This window comes from Prosopis cineraria, unplaced genomic scaffold (assembly GCF_029017545.1).
Source record: "Prosopis cineraria cultivar Desert tree isolate PC_DT_omini unplaced genomic scaffold, ASM2901754v1 PC12, whole genome shotgun sequence".
In the NCBI taxonomy this organism is placed as follows: Eukaryota; Viridiplantae; Streptophyta; class Magnoliopsida; order Fabales; family Fabaceae; genus Prosopis; species Prosopis cineraria.
The window spans coordinates 14447147-14472195 of NW_026555343.1; the positions used below are offsets into that span (position 1 = coordinate 14447147).

The window sequence follows — 25049 nt, forward strand, 5'->3', positions numbered from 1 at the left end:
ATGATCTCATATAGAAAGAGTTCAAATTAGTCTAGGTGGGAGGCGAAAATATCCCCAAGTTTTTTAGAATACTGAGCCCAATAAAAAAGAGAAAAAAAAGGAAAAATATTGTTTAAGCTTGTATAAACTTTTTTTTCCATCCAACATAGTATATTTTTGAAAGGTAGAATAATTTATTTTACCAAAATATCCAATAATGTAAGCAAGGGTGGAACCAAAACTTAGAGGGTTGGGAGGCCAAATTAAAAAATATATATACACCCATTTAAAAATATAAAATATTTTTAAAAAAATTAAACGTTAAAAAATGTAAGATATTTTTAATATTTTAAAATATAGTTAATTTTGTTTAAAAATACCCTCAATAAATAAATTATTTTTAAGTAAAATAACTTATTAAATAAAGGTAAATATAATCATTGAAATATGATAACCCCTTAAATAACGCTTAGATTTCTTAAAAAATTAGTCTCACCTCTCACAACGATCAATTGTGGAGATACCTTAGATAATAAAAAAATAAAAGTAAATATAAAAAGATGGACATAATTTAAAAAAGGTAACTAATTTAAATCTACACTTGTCTAAGAATCTACCCAAACTTATTAAATCAGCTGAGGCTAATATTCAACAACCAAATAGACACATTTCCACTCTAAGTTCATGACAAATTTAAAAGAAGAGTTTGACATCAATTTTCCACATGTAAAAAACAACATTGAAATTACTTGATTGTCTTTATCAAATAAAAGATTACTAGAATTTATAATAAAACGTTTTTGTCAGCTGTCAAAGCATATTCTGTAAAGAAATGTACATCCACATATTGTAATTTAACTATCCTTCACTATACATATTATAACTTCACTAGCCAGAGTGGTTTAATTAACATAATATTCAATACGCAAAAGATACGATGGGCCCCCAAGTTTTAAATTCACTCCTTACAACTTTTATCATGTTTTTCTTTCTCCAAACGCCCTGTAAAAATATGTAAAGAATTTTAATAGACTTCATATAAATTTAATAGACCCTCATCCACCATTAACACGACCGCAATCAACTAAAATAATTCATAGTTCCCAGAACACCAACACTTATGCATTAAAGTTTCTTCATACAACTTTAGCCGTAGCTAATTGCTCAATTGAGATATGATTTCCTCTTAAGATCTTTTAGCGATCACATTGTGTGCAAAAATTTCCAAACCATGCCCAACAATCTCCAAACATCAATATTTAAATTTGCCACGCTTTTCAAATTTGATTCCCCATCGAAATTAATTTAAACTCAAGAAAACCAAATCTAAACCCATCTTTAACATCAAAACCCATCTCCTTACTGCAACTGAAGTGAAATCACCCATTCAAAAAAGAATTCCTTGAACTTAGATTTTAGCTTGCTTGGATTCCAGCATCTCCTATACTTCACTCACGGCAGCTGAAAAGAGACAATAATAATCAACCCATAATTTCAGCATTTAACATGGACCCCCACTCTTTTTTTAAAGAACCCAACACTAGATCGTGACAGAGGAAGAAGGATGAAGAAACGAAACCTCACCCGCACCAGTGAGGAGACGACGCGAACAGGGGAGAAGGAGAACTCACAAGCTGAATGGCGCTCTGCAGTGCTAGTGACAGACGGACGACGTGACGGAAGAATGGGCAGCACCGAATCGAGGAAGAAGTATCTGCTGATGCGAAACAGAACAGAGAACGAGAAGAATTCGGCAGCTATGACAGCTGCACACACGCCGACGACGGGAAGAGGAAGAAAGGACGGAGCAGACGTTCTCGAACAGTCGAACCCCCCCCCCTTTCTCTCTCTCTCTCGCGATTTGCAGCGGATCCAAGATGAAAAGGAAGAGAAAGGGAAAAAAACATCTCATGCTGTTTTTCAGAGGCCATTTTGGTAACTTCGTATAATTTAGGTAAAACATTGGGGTTAAAAATCATTCTTTGAAAGATTTTAATTGTACATGAAAAATTATAAATATTTTTAAATTTAATTATAAATTAATTTTATCTTTTAATTTTAAAGATTTTTTTATCATTATCCTAACATTAAAAACACTAAACATTCGTTAATCATCATTGAGTTTCACTATCTTTTAATATTTTTATTAGGTTAAGTATTATTTTTATCCCTTCACTTTTATTCAAAAGGTTAGTTTTATCCTTCAATTTAAGTATTTTATAATAAAAAATAAAATTAAATGTCAAACATATTCTTAAGGTGCTTATGAAAATTTACAAATAATTCTGAACTTAATTATAGGTCATTATTATCCTTTAACCTTGGATTTTTTCTTTTATCACTCTAATGTTTATTTTGTCAATTTTTTTTCTGTTGGGCTCACTTTTTTTTATTTTTTAATGTTTTTATTATAAAATATTATATAATGAGCCCCACATATTTTTTTTTATATTTTTTATCCTCTCCTTTGCCCAACATATTTTTTAAATATTTTTTATTCTCTCCTTCTTTCTCTCCTTTCCTTCCTCTCTCTCCCCCCTGCCCTTTCTTCTCTCCTTCCACCATTTTTTAAATATTTTTATAGTATAAAAAATTTTCTCCCCTTCGATCTCTCTCATTCTCTCTCTCCTCTCCTCTCTCTCTCTATCTCCTCCTTATCATTCTCTCCCCTCCATCACGATTGTCGTTCATGAATGCATGTGCATGCGAGAACTTTGTTATTTATTTACTACTTATATATATATATATATATATATATCAATGTCTTTTATATTTATGATTCCGTTTCCTTTTCCTTTCTTTTTATAAATGTAGGAACGTGATGGATTTGTGAAGTGGGAAGGCATGTGCATGCGAAAACATTAAGATAAGGCTGAAAGTTGAAGAATGAATACACTCATCTCTTCTATTCTTGTCTCGAAAAACACAATGAGCCCTCAATGAAAGGAGTTATAGTTGCCTCCTACATGCACATTGTCTACTGTGTATTGATTCACTCTTTATTTATTGAAAACAATTATGTGAAAGTAAAATGATGAGCAATACAATTCTCATTCCCTTAAATAGAAACCAGGTGGTTGCTCGAAAGCAAGTTTGAACTCTGGAGGCTTCATCGAAAGGTTTGTACTCCGGAGCTTTTGTCTTTATTCTTCGCTGTTTTTTTCTGTTAGAAACAGAGATGTTCAGTTCTCTCTGTTCTCACGGCACGAAGCTAGATATCGGCGGTTGAGATTAAAGACTCGGCACATAACATGCACGTGAGTTGGAGGAGGAGGCGGGGTGGTACGAGGAGTGTAATTGAATGGGGTCTATACATGGAGCTACATCTTACTACATGTTGCAAGCTTCGTCTGTTCCTAGTCTTAGCTCTAAAAAATATTGCTGTCACTCTCCTCCCTCTCTCCCTTTCTCCCACAATTCATTGGCCTGGGCAAAAGGAGTCCTGTAATGGATCATCATTACTGGTTGGAGACATTGAACTTTCACCTTCACCTTCAGAAGCGCTAGCAAGTTCGCCTGGAAAGGAACCAGCAAGTGTGCCGCGTAAGGGATCATCTCCATCACCATCGCACTCATCGTCGACGTCGTTAACACAGTCTCCATCACCATCACCGATAGTATCTCTATCTTTGTCACGATTATTTTTTACGCCAATACTGCTACCTCCATTATTGTTGCCATCAGTGGAAGCACCAGTAGGGGCTGAAGCTTTTGGCTTCCTCTCGCTCCCGACAATGGCATGCTTAAACCGAAGCTCCTTGTGGAGAAGAGTGCTCACCCTTAATGGAATAGGGAGAGCATGAAATTGGGGCTCCTTCGCTTCACTTTTGGTAGAGTCGGCAAGAGGTTCTAAGGTCTTGTTTGGCGGTACTGGTTCTTAGACAGAGAAGAAGACGAAGAAGAGAGAGGGAGAGAATGGAGAGTGGGATGAGAGAGAGTGATATTATAAAAAATATTAAAAATAAACTGTGGGGCACACTATTAAATATTTTTTAATAAAAGTACTAAAAAATTAAAATGCAAGAACCACTTAACAGAAAAGGTAACCCCAGGGGCACTAAAGATTAAATTTCCAAAGTTAAAGAACAAAATTAACTTCAAGTTGAGTTTAAAAGGCACTTATAACCTTTCAAATATAGTTTAGAAATAAAAATGACCCTTCACTTAAAAAAAGTTAAAAAATAATGTAGAGTCCACTAATGATGAAAAAATAGCAGGGTGATGAGGAAGGTAACCTTCAAAGTTAAGGGATAAAATTGATCCATAGTTAAGTTTAGGAGCATTTGTGACCTTTCGTGTATAATTCAAAAATAAAAATAACCTTTAACCTTAAAACATTATGATCAATGATTAAATTGGATGGGAAAAGATTATAATCCACTTGGTTTTTGTAAATGAAAACATGTCCTTAATCTTATATATTTAATATATTTCTTTCTAATTAAATCAAGATAAGTGTATTTTTTATAGATTATTTCTTGTATAACAAAATCTTATTATTAATTGAAAGTTCACTTAAGAGGGGGTGAATTGGGCTACATAAAAATTTAGCTAAAAATAATAATAAAAATTAAGGAGATGAGTTTAAAATGATCTCACCAAACACTGATGAGAAAGGAAGAGAGGTTTACATAGATATTTATCCTAGTTCAACTCCAACCGCTTGAGCCTACGCCTAATCTTCAAGTAATCCTTGAGATTTTTTCTACTAACTCCATCAAGATTAAGTTGGGCTCTTGGTAACCACAATACAATCCCAAACTTATACTAAAGTCCATCCCACTTAAATTTTCGGAGTTTAAGATGCTCTGTTATGATAAGGAAAAATAGAGTATGTTTGATAATAAATAGTTATACTACTACAGAAATGAGATTTAATAACATGCATTTTGTAGCAACAAAAAATAAAACGCCACTAAAATTAAAGTCAAAGCAGAGAGGTGGTGTTTCTTATTTCAAATGCCACTGCTTATAAATTATTTTTTCTACTTATAATTTTAGTAAATAATAAGATGTGGCGTTTCAAAAAGGGAAAAACGCCACCCTCTTGTTTTTCATTAAATTAATATTTTTTTACAATTAAAAGTAGAGAGGTGAAAACGCCACCTCTCTACTCTATTATTAATTTTAACATTTTATTTTATGATATTAAATAATTATTTTATTATAATTTTTTTAATTAATAATTTTAATTTGTATATCTATTACTTAATAAGAAAACAAAGAGAGGTGGAATTTTCAAACTTGGAAATGTCACCTCTCTTCCTTTTTCAACATTTTATTATAAGATAAAATATTATTTTATTATAATTTATTTAATTAATATTAATTATTAATATGTATTATTATCTAATAATCAGAAAGTAGAGAAGTGGCATTTCTTCAACTTAGAAACGCTACCACTCTGCCCTGTTATTGATTTAATATTTTATTCTATCAGATTAAACAATTATTTATTATAATTTTTTAAAGAAATAATTTTAAATAGTATATGACATAATTTAATAAATAAAATAAGAGAGGTTAAGTTTTCTGTGCTTGAAAATATCATTTTCTATACTCTCTTATTAATTTAAAAAATTTATTTTAACATATTAAAAATTATTACTTTATAATTTACTTATTAAATATTTATAATTAATGTATAAAAAAATTTAAAAAATAATTGAATAGAGGTGGCGTTTCCAAACTTGAAAATGCCACCTCTCTTCCTTTTCCAACATTTTATTATAAGATAAAATATTATTTTATCATAATTTATTTAATTACTATTAATTATTAATATGTACTATTATTTAATAATTAGAAAGCAGAGAGGTGGCATTTCTTCAGCTTGGAAATGCCACCTCTCTGCCCTGTTATTGATTTAATATTTTATTCTATCAGATTAAATAATTATTTATTATAATTTGTTAAAGAAATAATTTTAAATAGTATATCACATCGTTTAATAAATAAAATAAGAGAGACCAAATTTTTTGTACTTGAAAATATCATTCTTTATACTCTCTTACTGTTTTAAAAATTTATTTTATTATATTAAAAAATTATTGCATTATAATTTACTTATTAAGTACTTATAACTAATATATAACAATATTTAAAAAAATAATTAAAGAGAGGTGTCGTTTCCAAACTTGGAAATGCCACCTCTCTTCCTTTTTCATTATTTTGTTTTTAAAATATATAAGTATTAAATATTATTTATTTATTTTTAAATATTAAAAAATTATTTAAATGAGAGAGGTGGCGTTTCTGTTGATGGAAACACCACCTCTCTCTTCAAAATTATTTTTTATCAATGAATTTAATTTTTCAAAAAATTAGAGAGGTGGCGTTTCTTTCATGAAGAAATGTCATCGCTGTGAGTTTTAATTATTTTTAAAAATTATAAATAGTTTTTAACTCTTATTTAAATTTTGAAACCCTAGCTAAGTTTTTTCATCTAAGTCATTCTCTTCGTCCAGCCACTCACTCTTCTCTCTTATAGTCCATGAGTTATCTATTCACTAATTGTTGAAAGTGCTCTCGTCGTCTTCTCTAGCTAAGGTTGCTTGCATGTGTATACTAATAACAGATTCTTTTTTCATTTTTATTACCTCTTATCTACATATCCATATATATATATATATACACACATGGATCTTTACGGTTTTGCTGTTGTTGATCTTCAGCTCACAATTTTTCTTTCCATTATTGAAGGGTTTGTTCTTTTAATTTGCTACCAAGCATATTTGTTGGTAAAATAATTTTCTAGGTCTAAATCTTTATTCAGATTTGGAGGATAGATAGTGAGATCTTAATCTTTGTGCTTTCAATGATAAATGATTTAATTTTGTCAAGTTTTAAACTTTCAAGAAGATAATGGTGATAATTTTTATTAATCATTGATGAAGAAACTTGTTAAACATTAATCATAATTTTTTTTAATTTTATTGTTTATTTATTTTTGTTGTAAGTATTATTTTTTATAACTATATTACAAAAATTATTGATAAACCTTATTATATCCCTTAACTAATATTTAATTTATTTTTTTCTTTATCTTTAATTTTTTATGACCTTTCTAAATTTATTATAGTTTTATATAGTATGAAATTGATTATTTATTTTTGTTAATTATATGATTAAAATTTATTGTATAAATTAACTGTGTATTTATAAAGAAAATTATGTATATGAACTGATAGATATATAAAAAATTATATATATGTATATATATATATTTTAAAAAAAGCAATATTTTTAAATTTTTTTAAAAAATAAAAGGAGATAGGTGGCGTTTCTTATGCAAAAAATGCCACCTATCTCCTTTTATTTTTTTAAAAATTAAGTAGAGAGGTGGCCTTTTTTATAGGAAACACCACCTCTCTTCCTTTTTATTTTTTAAAAAATAAGTAGAGAGGTGACGTTTCCTCAAAAAACACTACCTCCCTTCCCTTTTATTTTTAAAAGTAAGTAAAGAGGTAGCGTTTTTTTTTAAATGCCACTGCTGTTGTTAGCTTTTTGTGGCGTTTCATTAATTAATGAAACGCCACTTAAGATTTAAGATAACATTAAATTTTATAGCATTTTATAAATGTCAGAAAATTAAAATTTTAAATGTCACTAAAGCCCATTTCTGTAGTAGTGTTACTATCAAGTACTCTTATTTAGAATTGATATATAATCAATGAAGCTCATTCATAATGAATATAAACTCAAAGAGTTGGTAAACAATAAATATGAATAGCCTGAGTTTGTTCATGTGTGTTCATATTTGCCATCATCTTCATAAACGTGTTTATAGTGATTCTAGAGAGATTATATTATCAACAAAGCACTCAAAACGTGAAAGAAGAGATTCAGAAGAGGTTACGAAGAACCCCTATTTTTCTTGCATAAAACAAAGTAAGAGTATGTTCATTTATTTCAAAACAAGGGAGGCTATTTTGGAATAGCAAAGAACATTCTAAACGAAAATGTTGAGAGATTATTTCGAAGTAGAGAACATATATCAAAAGAGAATTATGAAGTGTTGATCTAAAAATCTTTATTTGGAAATAAAAAAAGCTATTCCCAAATAAGCTATTCCTGAATAAAAAACTTTGAAATGATGCATCGTGAAATAGCTTTGAAGAATAGAACACTATTCCTAAATAAAGATAGTTGTTCCCAAATAAGCTATTTCTAAAGAGGTAAGAGAGTTGATACTTGGGAATAAAGAAATTCACTTAGGAATAAGCTATTCCAAAATAAAGGAGCTATTCCAGAATAAGGACTATTATATAGAAAATTGATAAAGGCTCTCAGATTTTAAATTTGATTCTAAGTTCACTTGAAAAACCTTTCAAGCAATACAAAACATAAGGAATTAAGATCAAGTTGGATACTTAATCTTTAAAGAGAAACACAATATGAATAGATACAAGAAAAGCTTATGTGTTTTTTGACTATTTGGGAATAAGACATATATTTGGGAATAAAGATATCTAAGGGAATAAGACTCGAGAGTTAGAATTTCAAAGTAAATATAACCAATTCCATTATAAGCCATTAATTCTTAATTATTAAACTTACAAAACACAAACTTATCTTATTCTATAATCATCAAAATCAAGGTTCAATATTAATATCATTAACACATTAAAATTTAGATATCTTGATTTGATTAGGTAAATATATATTAAATATATAAAATTTAGTACACAAATCTTTTTCTTTTAAAAATAAGGCCTCCCTTGGCAACCAATTAAATCTTCTAAAATGTTATAAAGTTACTATGTCTCTTTAGTTGTATAAGAAAAAAAATTTAATATATGTTGTCTTGTTAATTTTTGATTTTTCAAATTGTATACTTGTTTAAACACGTATTTATTCATTAATTAACAAGCAATCAAACACATTTAACAAGAAATCATTTATTAATTATAACAAATATCTATGTGCATTTAATAAGCAGTTATTCATTAATTAATAATTTCAAAAATTTAATAAAATTTGGTTGTGGTAAGGGACAAATGTAAGGCCATCTTTAACCAATAGTCATTCATTAATTAATAAGTAGTCATTTGTTAATTGATAAGTTTAAAATTTTGACAATGCTTAATTGCAGGAAGAGACAAATGCAGTAATTATTTTAACAAACAGCCATTCATTAATTATATAATAAGTATCCATGAGTATTTAATAAGCAGACATTCATCAATTAATAAGTTTAAAATTATGACAAAGCTAAATTGTGGGAAGGGACAAGTGTAAGGTTTGTTTCAGCAAACAGTAGCGTCAACAAAACAAGGAGAGGGAGAGAGATCGGCACATCTAAGGGAAGACGAAGAAGAGGCCGTGATCTGATTGGCGTGCCCCCAGCAGCTATTACTGCCTTAGTAGAACAAAGATGACAAGCATGAGGAAGAGGAGAGATCCTGATGCCGATGTTGCACGAAGAGAGAAGAGGAAGAAAGGAACTGACGATGCCAAATGAATAGGGTGAAAAAAAGCTCGTGAATCGGACCTCTAGTAGCGTTACGGACATACCCACGGTCACCGGCAATTGACGGAAGGATGAGGAAGGACACTAGGTTTCAACTCTGCTCTCTCCTTCTCTCATAATAGATGCCAAACACAAGAACGAAGAATGAATATATATATATAATATATATATATATCTGATGTTTTTTTTAAAAAAAAAATCAAGGGCATGTTAGTAATTTAGATGGCTGAAGGAAAAATAAAATCATATTGTTCCACTAAGATCCAAATTGGCAACCTAAAAATAAACACCAATAAGAGTTTCCATTAAACCTCCAGTACATCTTGATGAGTCTGTCTCTACATTTATAAAATATCTGCAAAATACCTTGTAACAAATTTTATTTTCTAAAATTCCTGGGTTATTATAATGGCAATTAATATGACAGCTTATAATAATAATTACTTAAAGTGACTGTAATTTTCAATGATTAAATATAATATATTTTAAAAAATCAAAAAATAAAAGGAAAACAATTTTAAGATATTTCTATTTTTTTTTAAAAAAAGAGAGAGAACAATTTGAAAAGCAATCAAATTTAAAAAACTTATTCAAACGAGTTTTTTAATTGTTTTAAAAACAAAAAATTATAGACCCTAAACTTCAGTTGTAACTAGAACTTTTATTTGTAATTGTTTAAATTAATATTTATAACTCATTTATAACATTAAATCAAGGTTTATAAACTTGACAGCGATCAAATTATGATTCGACCGCTAGTAATAAAATTAATGTATTTTCAATTTTATATGACAAATAATTTCATAATAAATAAATATAATAAGAACTAAATAAAGCATTACTAAATCACCAAAAAAAAAAAGAAAGCATTACTAACAAGTTTCGTAATATTTAAATTTAAATAAGCTAATAATAATCTAAAATCATGAACCCAAAATAGTAATTAATGTATTCATCAAATAAAGATAAAATTATAAATAAGTATGCAATATATATATATATATATATAATAAAAGAATAACAAGTACTATTCTAAACTTGACATATTATCATTTTTTTAAAATATTGCAATTCTAGGCTATACACCACCATTAATTTCTATTTTTTAACAAAAATAATATTAACATCATTTCTAAAATTGACAAAAACTGATTTAATTTCCCTTGTCCTGGAATATTCTCTCCCACTCAACCATAACTTCTCAACTAATTCTCATATGTTTTGAAGCATTTTTTTTTTTGTCTTCTAACAATATTTTAAGTGATTACATTTTTAATTAATTTATCAACCCGTGCAAAGCCCAGGTTAATGTTAAAAATTAAAAAAATTTATATATAATATAAATACTAGAATACCAGAATCGATATATATATATATATATATATATAAAATAACTGTTTCCTTTAGAAATCCTAAGCTACAATAACTCTGTTGTCTTTTCCTTATTTTGTTATCTTGTGATATTCGAGACACATGTTCTTCTTGGGCTATTGCATGTACGATGGATAATAAGTCCATTTCTATTTTTTGTTCCCTTCCCCCACCACTTCATAATTCATCGAGAACACTTTCCTATTCCTTTGGTTATTAGTTATTCCTAGTGGATCAATCTTTTATACACAAAATTGTTCAAGTTTGCACTTTAATCGGTAATGATTATTTCTTGGTTCAGGCATTCACGAAATTGGGACCTCAATGCCTCTGCTTTTCATTCAACCATCTACTCCTTTATTCTACTTTCTCTGATATATCTGGCAGATGAATTTCTTCCTCTGGACTAGCCACTGTTATGTCCTCATCTTTGTGTGAATCATCATATTGTGGAATGAACTCCATTGTTCCAGCTAATACAAATGTTTGATAGAAATAAATATGCTGTTGAAACATAAGATCAGCTGTCAGATCTAGATTTGGAGTAATCTTCATCCATGTATCATTCCAGAAGTTGCGTATGATAGGTGCATTGATCATTTCTGGGTAGCGAACTTTTAGGTGAGGAGTATATCTTCTAAGTTCTTCAGTATCATATGATATTGGTGCTTGCCCACAACTATCAGCAATGTCCGATTCTAGGTTGAAGAAACCAATACACCTAAGAATAGCATACAAACTTCTAAAGAAAAGGTAACGACCTTCATACCATTGTATAGAACCAACTCTTATTTTTCTTCCTTCCCAAGCTCTGATAGAAATATGACCAGTATCAATATCCTCTTCCTCAAACACGATCAGAGCGCCACTTGAGATTCGTAATAGTGTAACTCTTTCATTGCTCTAGTATTGAAGGAACTCATAAAACATGGTTGGTTCAAAGCGACTGAACCTAGGCATTTTCTCACAAGTAGAAGAGTTTGTGGAATAAGTTTTGTGGTTAATAATCTAAATGGCTCAATGAGTTATATAAGTTACAGCTTCCTTGGGTTATTAATTTTAAAGTATAATTTATATTTCAAAGCTTTTTGTGTTGAGTCTTATCAATCGTTACAGCTTTCTGAGAACATTGTATAAGCAATATGTCATCCTTCCTCTGTTAGAAACCATCGGAGGCTATTTGCATCAATGTGTTGTATCAAACAAAATTCACCATTGGCACATTTAATTCAGGCTACTAAATTAATAATTTGGGATGAGGCTCCAATGGTCTAGAGACACTGCATAGAAGCTTTTAAAAGAACACTCAAGGATATAATGCAATGTGAGTTATTATTTGGTGGTAAGTGTGTCTTATTTGGTAGTGATTTTCATCACATACTTCTAGTCATTCCAAAAGGTATAAGAGCACCTATTGTGAATGCATGCATTAGTTCTTCATCACTTTTGAATCATTGCACAATATTCAACTTGACAAAAAATATGCATTTGAATTCATCTCCTTCAAACAAAGATCATGATATGTCAAAGAAATTTTCAAAATGATTGCTAGATGTTGGTGATGGTAAATTGGGTGAAGCTATTGATGGGGTTGCCAAAATTGAAATACTACAACATTATTAATAACTGGATATACTGATCTTATGGAAGCAATTGTGAAGTCCACTTATCCTAATCTATTAGACAACCTCTAAGAAAATCAATACTTCAATGATAGAACAATTCTTGGACCAACAATTGAAAGTGTGAAGTAGGTAAATGATTACATGTGCTCTTTACTTCCTGGTGAACCTGTTGACTACTTAAGTTGTGACTTGGTATGTAAGTCAACTGAAGATAGTAATAGCTTTGATGATCTACACACAATTGAATTCCTAAACAAAATTAATTGTTCTAGCCTACCTACACACAAGCTTACTTTAAAGGAAGGAGTACCTGTGATATTGTTGAGGAATATAGATCAAGCATAAGGTCTTTGTAATGGAACACAAATTAGGATTGTACATTTGGGTAAAATGCCATTGAAGGTGTCACCTTGAATGGTTCGAAGAACAATGAGAATGTCATGCTAGAAATTCTAACACTTTTAATACTAATTGTCATAGTAAAGCTTTAGTGTTTTTGTAAAAATTTTGACAGAACCTTCCTTGTAAATAGGATCTCCTGAAAATTTAACAACACAAAAATTATCACAATTTATAAAATTAGTTAGAAGCTTAGCTCCTTCCAACCAGCAAACAATATATAAATTAAAATAAAATCCTAGCAATAATTTATGTGGAGCAATTAATCTTTCTTCTAAGTTAAAATACATAAAACTTAAATATTTATATCAAAAGGTAATAATATCAAATAAAAATTCCACCAAACATAGATGTATTGCCCTTTAAAGGTCAGCGACAGGATCAATATTAGCTAATGGATTTGAGACCAAAATAAATTTTTTCAGTGAATAGCATTCCCAAAGTTGAATTTAAAAGAATTTAAATAATAAACTCAAATAATTGTGTAAAATAATTGTAAAAAAATTGATAATTCATAACTTCATAAATTTTTAAATCATAATCATAACCATAAAATGAAAGTGAATTAGAAACACTTTATTCTCTCTTGGTTAAAGAAAACAAATTATCCATACACAAATCAAAATAGTATACTTGTTAATTGAAACCATTGGAATTTCAAATGAGCGAGTTAATTAAAATTTAATTTTTGAGGATTTAACAGAACAAGTAACAAACGTGGACACACAGTCCACAAGAGTAAATAACCAAATATAGCCAAAGCTATGAAATAAATGTAGACACACAGTCCATGAGAGTAAATAACCAAACGTAGCCAAAGCTATGAAACAAATGTGAACACACAGTCTATAAGGGTAAAGCTAACCAAACATGACTTTTGCCACAAAAACAAATGTGGATACACAGTCCACGAGGGTAAGTAACCAAATGCGGCTCGAGGCCACAAAATCAAATGTGGATGCAAAGCTCACGAGACAAACTAGCTAGTTCTTAACCATAGTGTGCCACGAGCTAACAGAACTATCATTAGCAACAATGTTTTATATAAAGTCCTCTTAGAAATCCCACTTTAAACATGCAAGAGAAATAATTATTTTTAAAATAAAATTTTCATTCTTAAAAGCAAACTCGCATGAATTACTTCAAATATGTAAAACTTGTCAAATTAATATACCATAGCGAATGTATAAACTTGCATTAATCGTGTAACCAAGAAATTTTGAAATTTAATAAACAAAGGTGCTTTCACCAATATTAGAAATATATTTCTTGAAAAAAAAAAACACATATCATAATGTAATCATCCTTCATCATTGTTTCAAAATTTCTAAAACTAATATAATTCATAAAAATGAAATATTTCAATAAAAGATTATTAATAAATAATTAAATGAAATGCTATTTACTTATCTGAAATTTTTAGAGTTCAAATTTTCTCTCTCAACTTTAATTAAATTCCTCCTCTTTTAAATATCCTATAAATCATATTAAAATTTTATTCAACCCTCAACTAGTACAATAATTCCTTTTAACATTCCCATCAATAACTAACTATAATAAAAATTGAAACTTTAAACCAAAGTTTTATACTAAAAAATATTTCTCATTAGCATTTTGTCAAGTCACCAAATATGCATCCTTTTCAATCCCCTCACAACAACTCTAACATTTAAATACATTCTCAACAAGGTATTGATCTCTAAGAATTCTAATAGTAGTAATTTCATAATCAAATGTCCTTTGCATCTTTCAAGTTTAATTTATAGATTAACAACTTCTAAACTAACTCTATTTCTCACAAGAATTGATGAAATTTTAAAATTAAATTTAATTCTTCTAACAAGCATCTTATAAATACTAATCTCCTATCATCATATCTAACCTCTTTCCTTCCCAAAGGCTGATTTTTTTTTCTTACAAAAGAGAAGAATTCCAGCTCACAATTATCACTCCCACCGCACCCTTAGCTGAAGAGGAAGTAAAGATGAAAAATCAAGCGCTCACGTGATGCTAACAGTTGAGGAGGAAGCGTAAATGAAAACTAAACATAGGCATGCTACTGTCAGCCACAAAACAGGAAAGAAAACAAATAACAGCGAACCAAACAGAAAAAGTCCGACAACTTCAACTCTTCCAGCTATAGAGACACGACGACAAGAGGAGAAGTTAAAGACCCCTCACCTCATGTTGACACACAGCAAAAACGATGACAGGGGAAGAGAATTCCAGCGACCCAACCCCTATCATAGCTGACGAACATGGGTGAAAAGAAGGGCGACGGATGAACTAGCAGTAGCAAAGAAACACAAGTCGATAGCGAGCAAAAGAGCTTAACGAGAAGAGCTAGAGAGGTGACCGATGATGAAGAACCAGGGAAGTGCTATGGCGGCGGAAAAAAAGAAGACTAGACTGTTCTATTTCAAGAACAATTATAAAACAAGACCCACAATTTGTGGGAAAATATCAAAATACTACCCTACCATATTTTATTATTAATATTATACTATTTTTATAAATAAAAAGCAAGGGTACTTTGGTACTTTCTCAATATAAAGGAAAATAAACTAACATTTGGTTTAATTAAGATTCAAACTCTAGATCTCCATATAAGTAACTAGTACAAATTTCATTAGGCTAAATACTCCTCATGTGCTATAAATAAAATAATTAAATAAAATCTCAATAGGGAAGGAAAAATAATTTAATTAGTTAATTAATTAATTTTTTTAGGTCATTACAGAGAAAGTGTTAATCTATAAAATAGACATGAATCCTTTAGAAAATAGATGGTCTTTCCACATGAAACGAAAATGATTCTCGATCAATCTATCTTTTGCAATGACTATCAACAAAAGTTAAGGACAATCATTGCAATATGTTAGACTATATTTATTAAAATCAGTATTTACATATGGCCAAATATATGTTGTTTTATCAAGAGTCAAGAAAATAGATGGATTGAAGATTTTGTTGCATGATAATGAAGAGGAAAAAAGCATATCAACAAACAATGTTGTTTACAAAGGGGTGTATAGAAATTTGCTTCGTGATTAAGGAATTTCTCATTGTACTTCTAAATACCTTGAGCAAGATGTTGTCTCTCTAATTAGTTTGACTCATTTATAACGTTTTGTATTTGATGTGTTAATTTATTTCGTTTGTTACAAAAATTGACAAAGACAGTTTTATTTGAATTACTTGTGTGAAATGTTTGTTATTATATCATTGATGTGAAAAAAGATTTACAATTAATTATACTAAGCATGTATTGCAAATTTACAGAAAAAATATTAAATCTCATACATATTATTTTTTTAAGAGTCTCATATTTACAAACATTTTTTTACTATGGGTCTCACACAAATTTTTTTAATATTTTTATTATAGGTTCTATATAAACTCTTATTATATAAAATAAAGAGGAATGTATAAAATTAACATATGAACAGTGTTCTAACTGTATTTGCTAATAAAAAACACAGAGCCATAGTTCAAAATCATCTTGAGTTATGTTTCATTTGTCAGAATTTATTATCAACTAGAATGCTTAATTTTGTCATGCCTTCTATGTATCACGCTTTATGCTTCTTATTATGATTTTCTTACAGTTTACTAACTTACCCATCTCCTCTATATTTATATCATACCAAGTTGGATGGAACTAAAGTATTTAATTAAACATAAGAGTTTCCATGTATTTAACAAGACAAAAAAAAAAAAAACCAAACTGAAATACATAAATGAACCTCTCATCACCTGAACTCAAAGTATTTTATTAAAGCATATTGAATGAAGTACTGTTTAATAGATAAAGAAGGCTGTAATGTTCCCTATGCAGTTATGAGCTAAATAAGAAGAGAGGGAAGAGCGAAGAAGATATGGGTCCTGCAGATATCATTTATAAGGGAAGAAGGAAAAAGTTGCATCACTAGCACAAATCACAAATTGCAAATTTCAACGCAAAAGTGGCCTCTAACATGAACTCTTCCTTTTTCTCAGTTTATTATTAAGTCATACAATAAAAATGTGCAGGACAGCATGAAGGATAAACTTTTGAAGATTAATAATGCAAACATTAGAGAGACCCTTAAAAGTGCTGGATTTTCCTAATTCCTTGAGGCAAGAGGCAATAGATAAGTGTTTACCAAGTGAAGCAAGACAGTAAAATAAAAGGCTGAAAATGTACTACATAAATAAGATATAAATATGAAGACATATATGCATAATAAGCAAATTAAAAAAAAGTTACAAGCCTTAGAAGTTTGAAAGAGAGTAGGTACGTTTTGTATGATTGTAATTACAAAAGTGATGGGAATAGAAGTAAGAAAAGTTAGTGAGGAAATGACTATTGGAGTAGGTTGGATATTGAGCCCACAAATAATATACCTGCCTTGTATTCAGATTATGATTTGGAATAATTTAATTAAGAATTCAGTGCACCTTCTTGTTGTCATTTTCTCTCTATGCCCCTTTCTATTCTTCTCTCTTTCAATCTCCCTTCTCTCCCTTCCCCTCTCTTTCTTTCTCCTGTTTGAATTATAAATATCTTTCACTTTGATTGAATTTTTGAAAGCATAACGGAATGATAAAGTAAAATGTAATAGCTTATAAGCACACTGGGGCTCAATTGAGTTACTAGGCTGTGCTTTATGGCTTTCCTTACGTTTAAATTATCTTATGTTGAGATTTAAAACACTGCCATGCAAGCACTTGGATGGAAGGCCCTTGCACATGCATGAAAATGTATAACCCATAGAGGTTGCAGACTCAAAGACCCATGACCATAATGAAGATGTGAATACACAGCAAAGATAAAATACGATGTAAATGAATAAGTATTTAGGAGAGGAGTAAGTCTGTTTTCTCAATAATTTTCTTAGTATGACATGCCTTCTTATTGTCATATTCTTTGAAAACTTCGAGAAGAGTAAGTCTCTTTCATTCACTAATTGAGAAAATTATAAATATTAAAAAATGTATAGATGATTGACCTTGCATTCTTCATTTTAACCCATACTAACTAAAGCCATTAGGGCTTTACTTCTCAACTGTGATCCAATGTTTTCTGAGCTATTAGCAATCGGTTTCACTATCAGTTGTATAATTCCAGCATTTCTAATTACATATCAATCATTTAATCATGGACAAAGAAAGTGGAGATAAGAAAAATTAAAAGAAAAGGAATTTTAGATATTACCTCTCTTTGTGAACACTATGATGAAGCAAGATATGTGGAAGATCTCCTTCATCTGAACCTATCACTGACATGCAGTAGCTTGCTCTACTCCATAGTCTTGAGTTCTTCCAACTTCTTCATCGTTCGTCCTCCATTTTTCTTCATCTTCCTCGATCTCTTTCCTTCTCAATCAACTTGGTCCAGTGTCGACGACATCTTCTCTGACGAAGATCTCTGTCTCATCCCCACCTCCTAGCATCTCTCTGATTGCGAGCCATCTCAAATTATAGGAATTTCATCTCTTGCAAATGAAGTTGATGCTTTCAGAAATCTATGAATTTTTAAGCAGTGAATGAAAACATCTAGAGGCGGTGAATGAAGACATCTACAAGTAGTGAATGAGGAACTTGGAGGCCTTTTTGTTTCTAGAAAATATCTCCCTAGCTTTCCACCGTATATTTTTATTTTCTATGCTATCTTATTAGTTATTTTGTTTTTTTATCATTTTGTTTTATTGCATTTTATATTTTAATATTTTTTATGTTTAAATGTTTATCTTTTTTTTTCCTTGTCCGAAAGTTGAAAAGATATTCTATTTTATATTTTATACCATAAAATATATTACAATATAGTAAGAATATGTGAACGTGGATCTTCATATTAAATCTAAATCTTTACCAAAAAACAAACATATTAAATCAAAATCATTATTTTTGGGCAATTCTAATTCTCATGTATTTTTATGTTTACGATAATTAACAAAATTTATAAAAAGAGGATAAATAATTAAAAAATAAAATTACGAGGCTCCAACATAAGAAACAATTGATAGAACAAAGTGGTGTAAAAAAATAAGGGCATGGTTTTGTGAAGTTGGCTGATTATAAATTATATAAGCAACGGTTGTATTTTATTTTCTATTTAAAACATGCACATTACATTTCAACAACAAACAAATTATTGCCTATTTTATAATAGACAACATATTTTATATGTTCTTAAATAATTTCTGCTACAAAACGTGGTAAAAGTTATCACTTAGAACCATCTCATGAATTTTTTATTTCACAAAAAATGGAGTATTATATTAACTTTAAACATTTCAATTGTTTATATATTTAGTACTCTTATTAATACTGAAATGTTTACTAATTTCAAAAATATTGTATGATTAGTTGATTTTATTTTAAAGTTTTATAAAAATGTAAGATAAATTTATTACACATTTAGATGAATAACATGCACCGAATATTATTAAATTTAATTAGTTGATGCTTTCCGTACAACGCACGTGGAAGTAAAAATCTAGTTTATATATATAATATGTATAATACATGTAAAAATTTTTTGTATATATATTACTAGAATATTAAAAAAGAAAAGTTTATCAAAAGATAATGCTAATTACTTTATACTAACAACAAAAACAGTTCAAAACTTTCAGCCGATTCAATCACAAAACCCAACCAATTTTTTCGGGCTTCATTAACCGTAAAATATTCAGGTTTTTTGGGCCCGAACCCCTGAAGCTTGGCTCTTCAAATGTGGGTCCTATTTCAAAACTTCAATGAAATATAAACTCCTTCTGGTCATTTTTATTTATTTATTTATTTATTTTTTGAAAAAACAAATAACTGAAGGGAACATGGTTAAACTTAGTTAAACATAAACTTCTAGCCAAATAAAAAGGATCCGAGGAGCATTAAACACAGACTTTTAGCGAAATATGGAAGATCAATTTTATAATTTTGCCGAAGAGTACATAATAAAATTCTATTATAATATTTTGGCAGTGCAAGATTTGCAGAGCATTTGAACTATGTTGATTTGTTGAGCAGCAAAAGCTTTTTTCCATCCCCACTTCTCTCTGCTGTGCTTTTCTTAAATCATAAACAACTATAACATATCTCGATTTCACTTTCATAAAATTTAATAAAAATAAGCATGAAGGGGATTCAATTCAGTACACACGAGACTATTATCTTGCACTGAATACTGGTTCTGCATCTGAAGTTGGCTGTGTTCTTCGGGTGTATTTGAGAAGCAAAGCTTCTGAAGAAAGACCTGGCACGTTTAGATCCCTGAAACATTCCAAAGGTGAATTAATTTCAAATGGAAAAGGATTATAGATGTTTAAGCCATCAGTCTATATCATTTCAAGTTGAAAATCGGCAAAACCATGGTCCTGAGAGTGCTTCCACCAAAACCATGGATTTGACAGTTTCCGACATAAAACCTATCACGTACTATATAAATGTAGGAAAAACATAACTAATAATCCCTATATTTTAACATTTTTTGGTATAGGCTCCTATATTATTTTCATTGCTCCAGGTCCCTTCAGTTTATCTTGTTTACAGTGTTAGTTCCTCTATTTTTGAATATGGCTAGAAAGACAATGAGATGACAATAATGATGTTAAAGATGCTGATTTGTTACTAATGTCATTAATCTATACTAAGGTGGAATTATTATTCAATCGATTGAAACATGAAACAGAATAGGGTGGACAGCGTTCTTAATTTGTTGAATTATAATTCCACCCTAGTGTAAATTAATGATATTAGTCCCAGATCAACGTGTTTAACATCATTAGTATCATCTTGTCATTATTTTGGATATATTTAAAAATAGAGGAACTAATGTTGCAGACGGGATAAACTAGAGGACCTAAAGCAATGAAAAAAACTATTGGGACCTATATCAAAACATGTTAAAACTACAAGGACTACTAGTTATATTTTCCTGTAAATCTATTATGAAATATAAACCTGATGTAAGGCTGAAGATCCTTCCAATCCCACTTCTTCCGTTCTCTGAAAAGAATGGAGAAACGTTCCGCCGGAGTGGATGGCAAAGATGAAACACTAAAGGCATGAATCCAAGTCTCAACACCAACCCTTTCAGTCAGAACTTCTCCTTCCAAAAAATCTAAAGTGGGTTGCATGCCATCTGGAATCTTCTTCCTCCATTCATCCATGAAACTCTCCAACTTTTTCTTTCCTCCTCTCAGTATCTCCCTTGCAAACTGCACGCACACTCGCTTGTCATCCAATTTCCAGACAAAGCTACCCAGACAGTCATTTTCTTTCTCACCAAATACATGCAAACAGTGTTTAGCAAGTACCCTTGGAAATCCATCTGATTCAAGAATATTCACAATTTCATCTTCATTAAGAGCATTGAGCGACCAGTCATTCAACACTGAATTGTGCAAAAGCATTCTAAGAATGGTGCACATATAAGTCTCATCCACTAATCTCCAATGCCCATTAATCTCAACTGCAGAAAGTTCCCGTAGTCCAGACCTTATTTCATCATCACTAGCTTGAATATTGCCAACGAGGTCATTCCAATTGTATAATCCTGTTCTTGATTCATGATTGCCTTCTAAATATTCTACTTCTAACTCATCACATCTGTAAGGGTTCTCTGAAAGAAGAGACCTGAGTTTATCAAGTCTAGGAGCAACCTCAACAAGCTCCATGTTACCAGGTACAACTTTGATCACAGATGCAACAACTTTTTGGTCATGATGATTATGATCATCACTCTCTTGTGGAGGTTGATGATATTCGGATTGATTTGGTGGTACAAGGAATACAGAATTGGAAGTTCCAACAAACTTGACAGAATAAGTTTTGGACTGAGTGCAAAGAACTGCATCTTCATCTGGTTGTCCTCTTACAACCACCCTGGAACAGGGTACAAAATCACGAAGCCAGTTGAAATAGGAGGGCAGGGAAATAGTAATAAACCTTTGAAACAGACTGTTGGCATCTAATGTCAGCCATTGCTTACCTTTCATGCAGAAATTCTGGGACAAGTTTCTCGTCAAGCTCTAGGAAGATGAGATCATCATGAGGACCAAAAAGAGGATGATAAGCAACAGAAATTGAAGATCCAGGAGAGAGATGAAGGAGTGCTTCTGCCCCTCTAGAAAACCGCTGTGATTCTCCCATTCTCAGCCTCACTAAGTACAGATTAAAGTGACCTCTATGGGCAAGAGTCAAGCATTTACCCTTGATAGCAAGAATACGCAGGTAATTTGATCAAAGCTCAATATTTGAATTTGTTACTAGGTGCACTCATCAGTGAGCGATAACTGCATGAATAGAAGAAAGATGATAGAAAACAGCATGAGAAGACACAAATGCTATCAAGTTGTGCAATTCTGTAAAGTAAACAAATGAGCAATGAATATTTTTTGTTTTAATAAAAAGTTTTATGTTCAATAAGAAGATTCCGAATTTCAATGATAGGTGACTGAAAATTGAAAGAAAAGAATTGGCTCTACCAATCAGACTTCCATCCATTAAATAATTACAAGATTTTCCCTTTCATGCTTATTTCCGGAAATGCGGGGGCACAAAACAAATGTCACAAACCACTTCCAAACAAGCAGAGGATATGCTAAATTATAGCAATGAAAAGATAATTTTGAAAACACTAAGATACAAAATTCAGTCACGGATTCAAAGCTCAAAATCAAATGCCATGTTTTACAAGAACAGTCGATGGCTAATGAAATTTCAAATAAACATAGAAGAGAAGATGAAATACTAAAGCTATGAGCAACAATGGCTGCTTGACCTTTCACTGAAATTATCATGCGGTTAGATTAGATCGTGAAGAACCTGGGTTACAGATGCTTTGCATGGCATGACTCCAATCATAAGTACAGATGATCTTCCCCTACTCATAGGGGAACTCAAGGGGGAGAGAGAAAAAATGGAAGGGAAATTTAGAAAGCTAAATACAAATTTACAAATCAACTAATCTGTTGATGATAATCCCAAACAATCCCACTTGTTTAAATACCAATTTTCCCAATTAAAACTAGTAAATTTTAACCTCATAATAAATCCCAAATCCATGCAAATTTATTCCTTGATACTTGATAGGGTGCCAATCATAAGGTACATGTGAGGAGGCATAGGCTTGGGTGCCGGGAAAAGGGAGATGCAGCACAGGTAAATGGTTTGACACATTGGGCAGAAAGTAATAAAGGGCTGCTGGGGTGCTTTTCCAGTTCTAGGTAGAGTTTCATAGAGCTTTCTACGACAGGAAGTGTTGGTGACTAATGATTTGGAAATGAAACACGAGAAAGGGGCAACTAATGGTTTTGGTGGAGACTGGTGGCAGTCTTGAAAGCCAACTGAATTATCTCATTTCTCTCACAGAATAGCACTTTGCCCAGATAATATTAAACCCATGAATTTGCTCGCAAAAGAAAATTTTAAACACAATTTCAAAGCGAATGGCCACTTTAACCACAGAACAATGCTATATCCTTTGCAAGACTTGTCACACTGAAAATGAACCATAAGTAGAGCCTTCTTTTAAGGAAAAATCTTGAAAATATATGGCAGCATGTCCCAGGACAAAGTGAAGCCATGTGCAGAATTCTAGCACTAAAAAACATGGCAGTATTCGGCCAAGATAAACATGGCTGTATTTAATATTAGTCCAAAAGAGAATCCCCACATGCGCAGCAATTTTAGTGAAGAACTTTGCACAAACTTCAGGCCCAAAACAGAATCCTAACTTGCACAGCAATTTTAATACAGAATTTGTAGTAGTTTCAAGCCAAAGACAGAATCCTAGCTCGTGCAGCAAAGCTACTGCAGAATTATTCCCAGGATCATAGCTGTTATAAAGAAATTTCAAGGCCCAAAACTAAACGTTAGTGTTGCAGTAATTTTAATCCTGATTTTTGCACTGAAACACCTCTACAAGCAACAGTTAACAGTTTCAAGCCCAAAACTGAATCATAACTTACGCAACAATGTTGTTCAGAATTTTGTACAAAAACATAGATGTATTGAACTGCCCCATCTTCAAGATAGGAACTAACTAAAATCGTGTTCAACATTGATTGGGACATCAAGCTAGTTCCCCCCGCGTGATTGCAATAAGTTAGTTCATAACGCAACTACAAATCTTTTGTTTGAACGCCAATACACATTAGGATAAATGCAAATCAACTAACTACAGAAACGAAACGAAATAATCAGACTCAAACACAGGTAAAAACCACTTCACAGTACAGAAGCCACAACCCTAGAATCAAAGGATTACAAAAATGACGTCAGGATAACAGTTGTAATAACACATTATTTCTACTCAGTAGCAATTCAGAAGAAAGCACAATAAAATTACAAATTTCGACTCAAAAGAACTTGGGGAAGAAACTGGTAAGCACCATTTAAGATGTGGAATGATACAGACAATGAAATTGCTGGCGTAGGCGAAATTGATAGAAGAATTGCAATCAGATTGCGTTGTTAACAGTGTAGATCTTCGGTTGAAGCTTGATAAGGAAATGAAGTGTGCAAGACTCCCCTGAGACGATGGAGAACGAAGGAAAACTTGATGGCGGCAAATACTTTCAACCCGTTCGCGCCTAAGTAATTATGTGCCTTAGAGGGCTGGGCCTCGAGTCTGCTACCTACAGCCCAGGTAAAAAATAAAAAATAAAAAAAGAGGGGGGGCTTACATTTGTTAATTTATAGATTCAATATAAAATAATTTTAAATTAATAAATATTTTAATAAATTTAACATAAAATTTGTAAATTTAATTAATAATTTAAAATGAATTTTAAAGTTATCATTTTAAAATATGTTTGACATAAGAAATTCTTATAAGTGCCTGATGAAGGTTATGAAAACCACCTAAACTAAGTGAGATGGGACACTAGTTGGTTTACAAGAGAATATTATGAGCAGAACTCGCTTTATTATCATTAAACATTTTTAAACTGCACGCAGAGAATATGGTTTACAATAATAAAAGAGAAAAAGGAAATAAAATTTACTAGAACATAATGTGAGAGTAAATGGTACTATAATCTTATATCCAAAATAAGTGGTAGAGTCAGATTCAACCATGAAGGGTCGAGATTAAAAAGCATATAGACTACAAAGCATTCATAAGTTTTGGAAGGTCGAAAGTATATAATATCTATATAATACTAAGCAAAATCAACGAGCACATGGCTCAATTGGTAAGGGTTGTACTAGTT

At 30.8% G+C, this 25049-nt stretch overlaps 1 protein-coding gene and 1 long non-coding RNA gene across 2 annotated transcripts; both read right to left on the minus strand.

The window, feature by feature from the left end:
• Positions 1-1064: 1064 nt before the first annotated feature.
• LOC129287825 (uncharacterized) lies at positions 1065-1850 on the minus strand. Its single transcript, XR_008587819.1, has 2 exons — positions 1564-1850; positions 1065-1440 (listed from the first exon to the last, which is right to left on the minus strand). It is a non-coding gene; the product is annotated as an uncharacterized LOC129287825 (long non-coding RNA).
• A 17909-nt stretch (positions 1851-19759) lies between these two features.
• On the minus strand, positions 19760-24388 carry LOC129289523 (uncharacterized). The gene is made up of 4 exons (XM_054926302.1): positions 24228-24388; positions 21824-22127; positions 20794-21717; positions 19760-20103 (listed from the first exon to the last, which is right to left on the minus strand). Exons 2-4 carry the CDS (start codon positions 21982-21984, stop codon positions 20001-20003), a joined length of 1188 nt encoding a protein of 395 aa, XP_054782277.1. The 5' UTR covers positions 21985-22127; positions 24228-24388; the 3' UTR covers positions 19760-20000.
• Between the last annotated feature and the right edge of the window lie 661 nt (positions 24389-25049).

Bases quoted from the DNA above. Each gene is read 5' to 3' on its own strand.
- LOC129289523 (XM_054926302.1), bottom strand. From the start codon at position 21,984: ATGGGAGAATCACAGCGGTTTTCTAGAGGGGCAGAAGCACTCCTTCAT. The intron at 21,718-21,823 runs GTAAGCAATGGC...ACCCTGTTCCAG, and splicing joins CCAGAATTTCTGCATGAAAG to GGTGGTTGTAAGAGGACAAC. The intron at 20,104-20,793 runs GTTTATATTTCA...GGAATGTTTCAG, and splicing joins GATCTTCAGCCTTACATCAG to GGATCTAAACGTGCCAGGTC.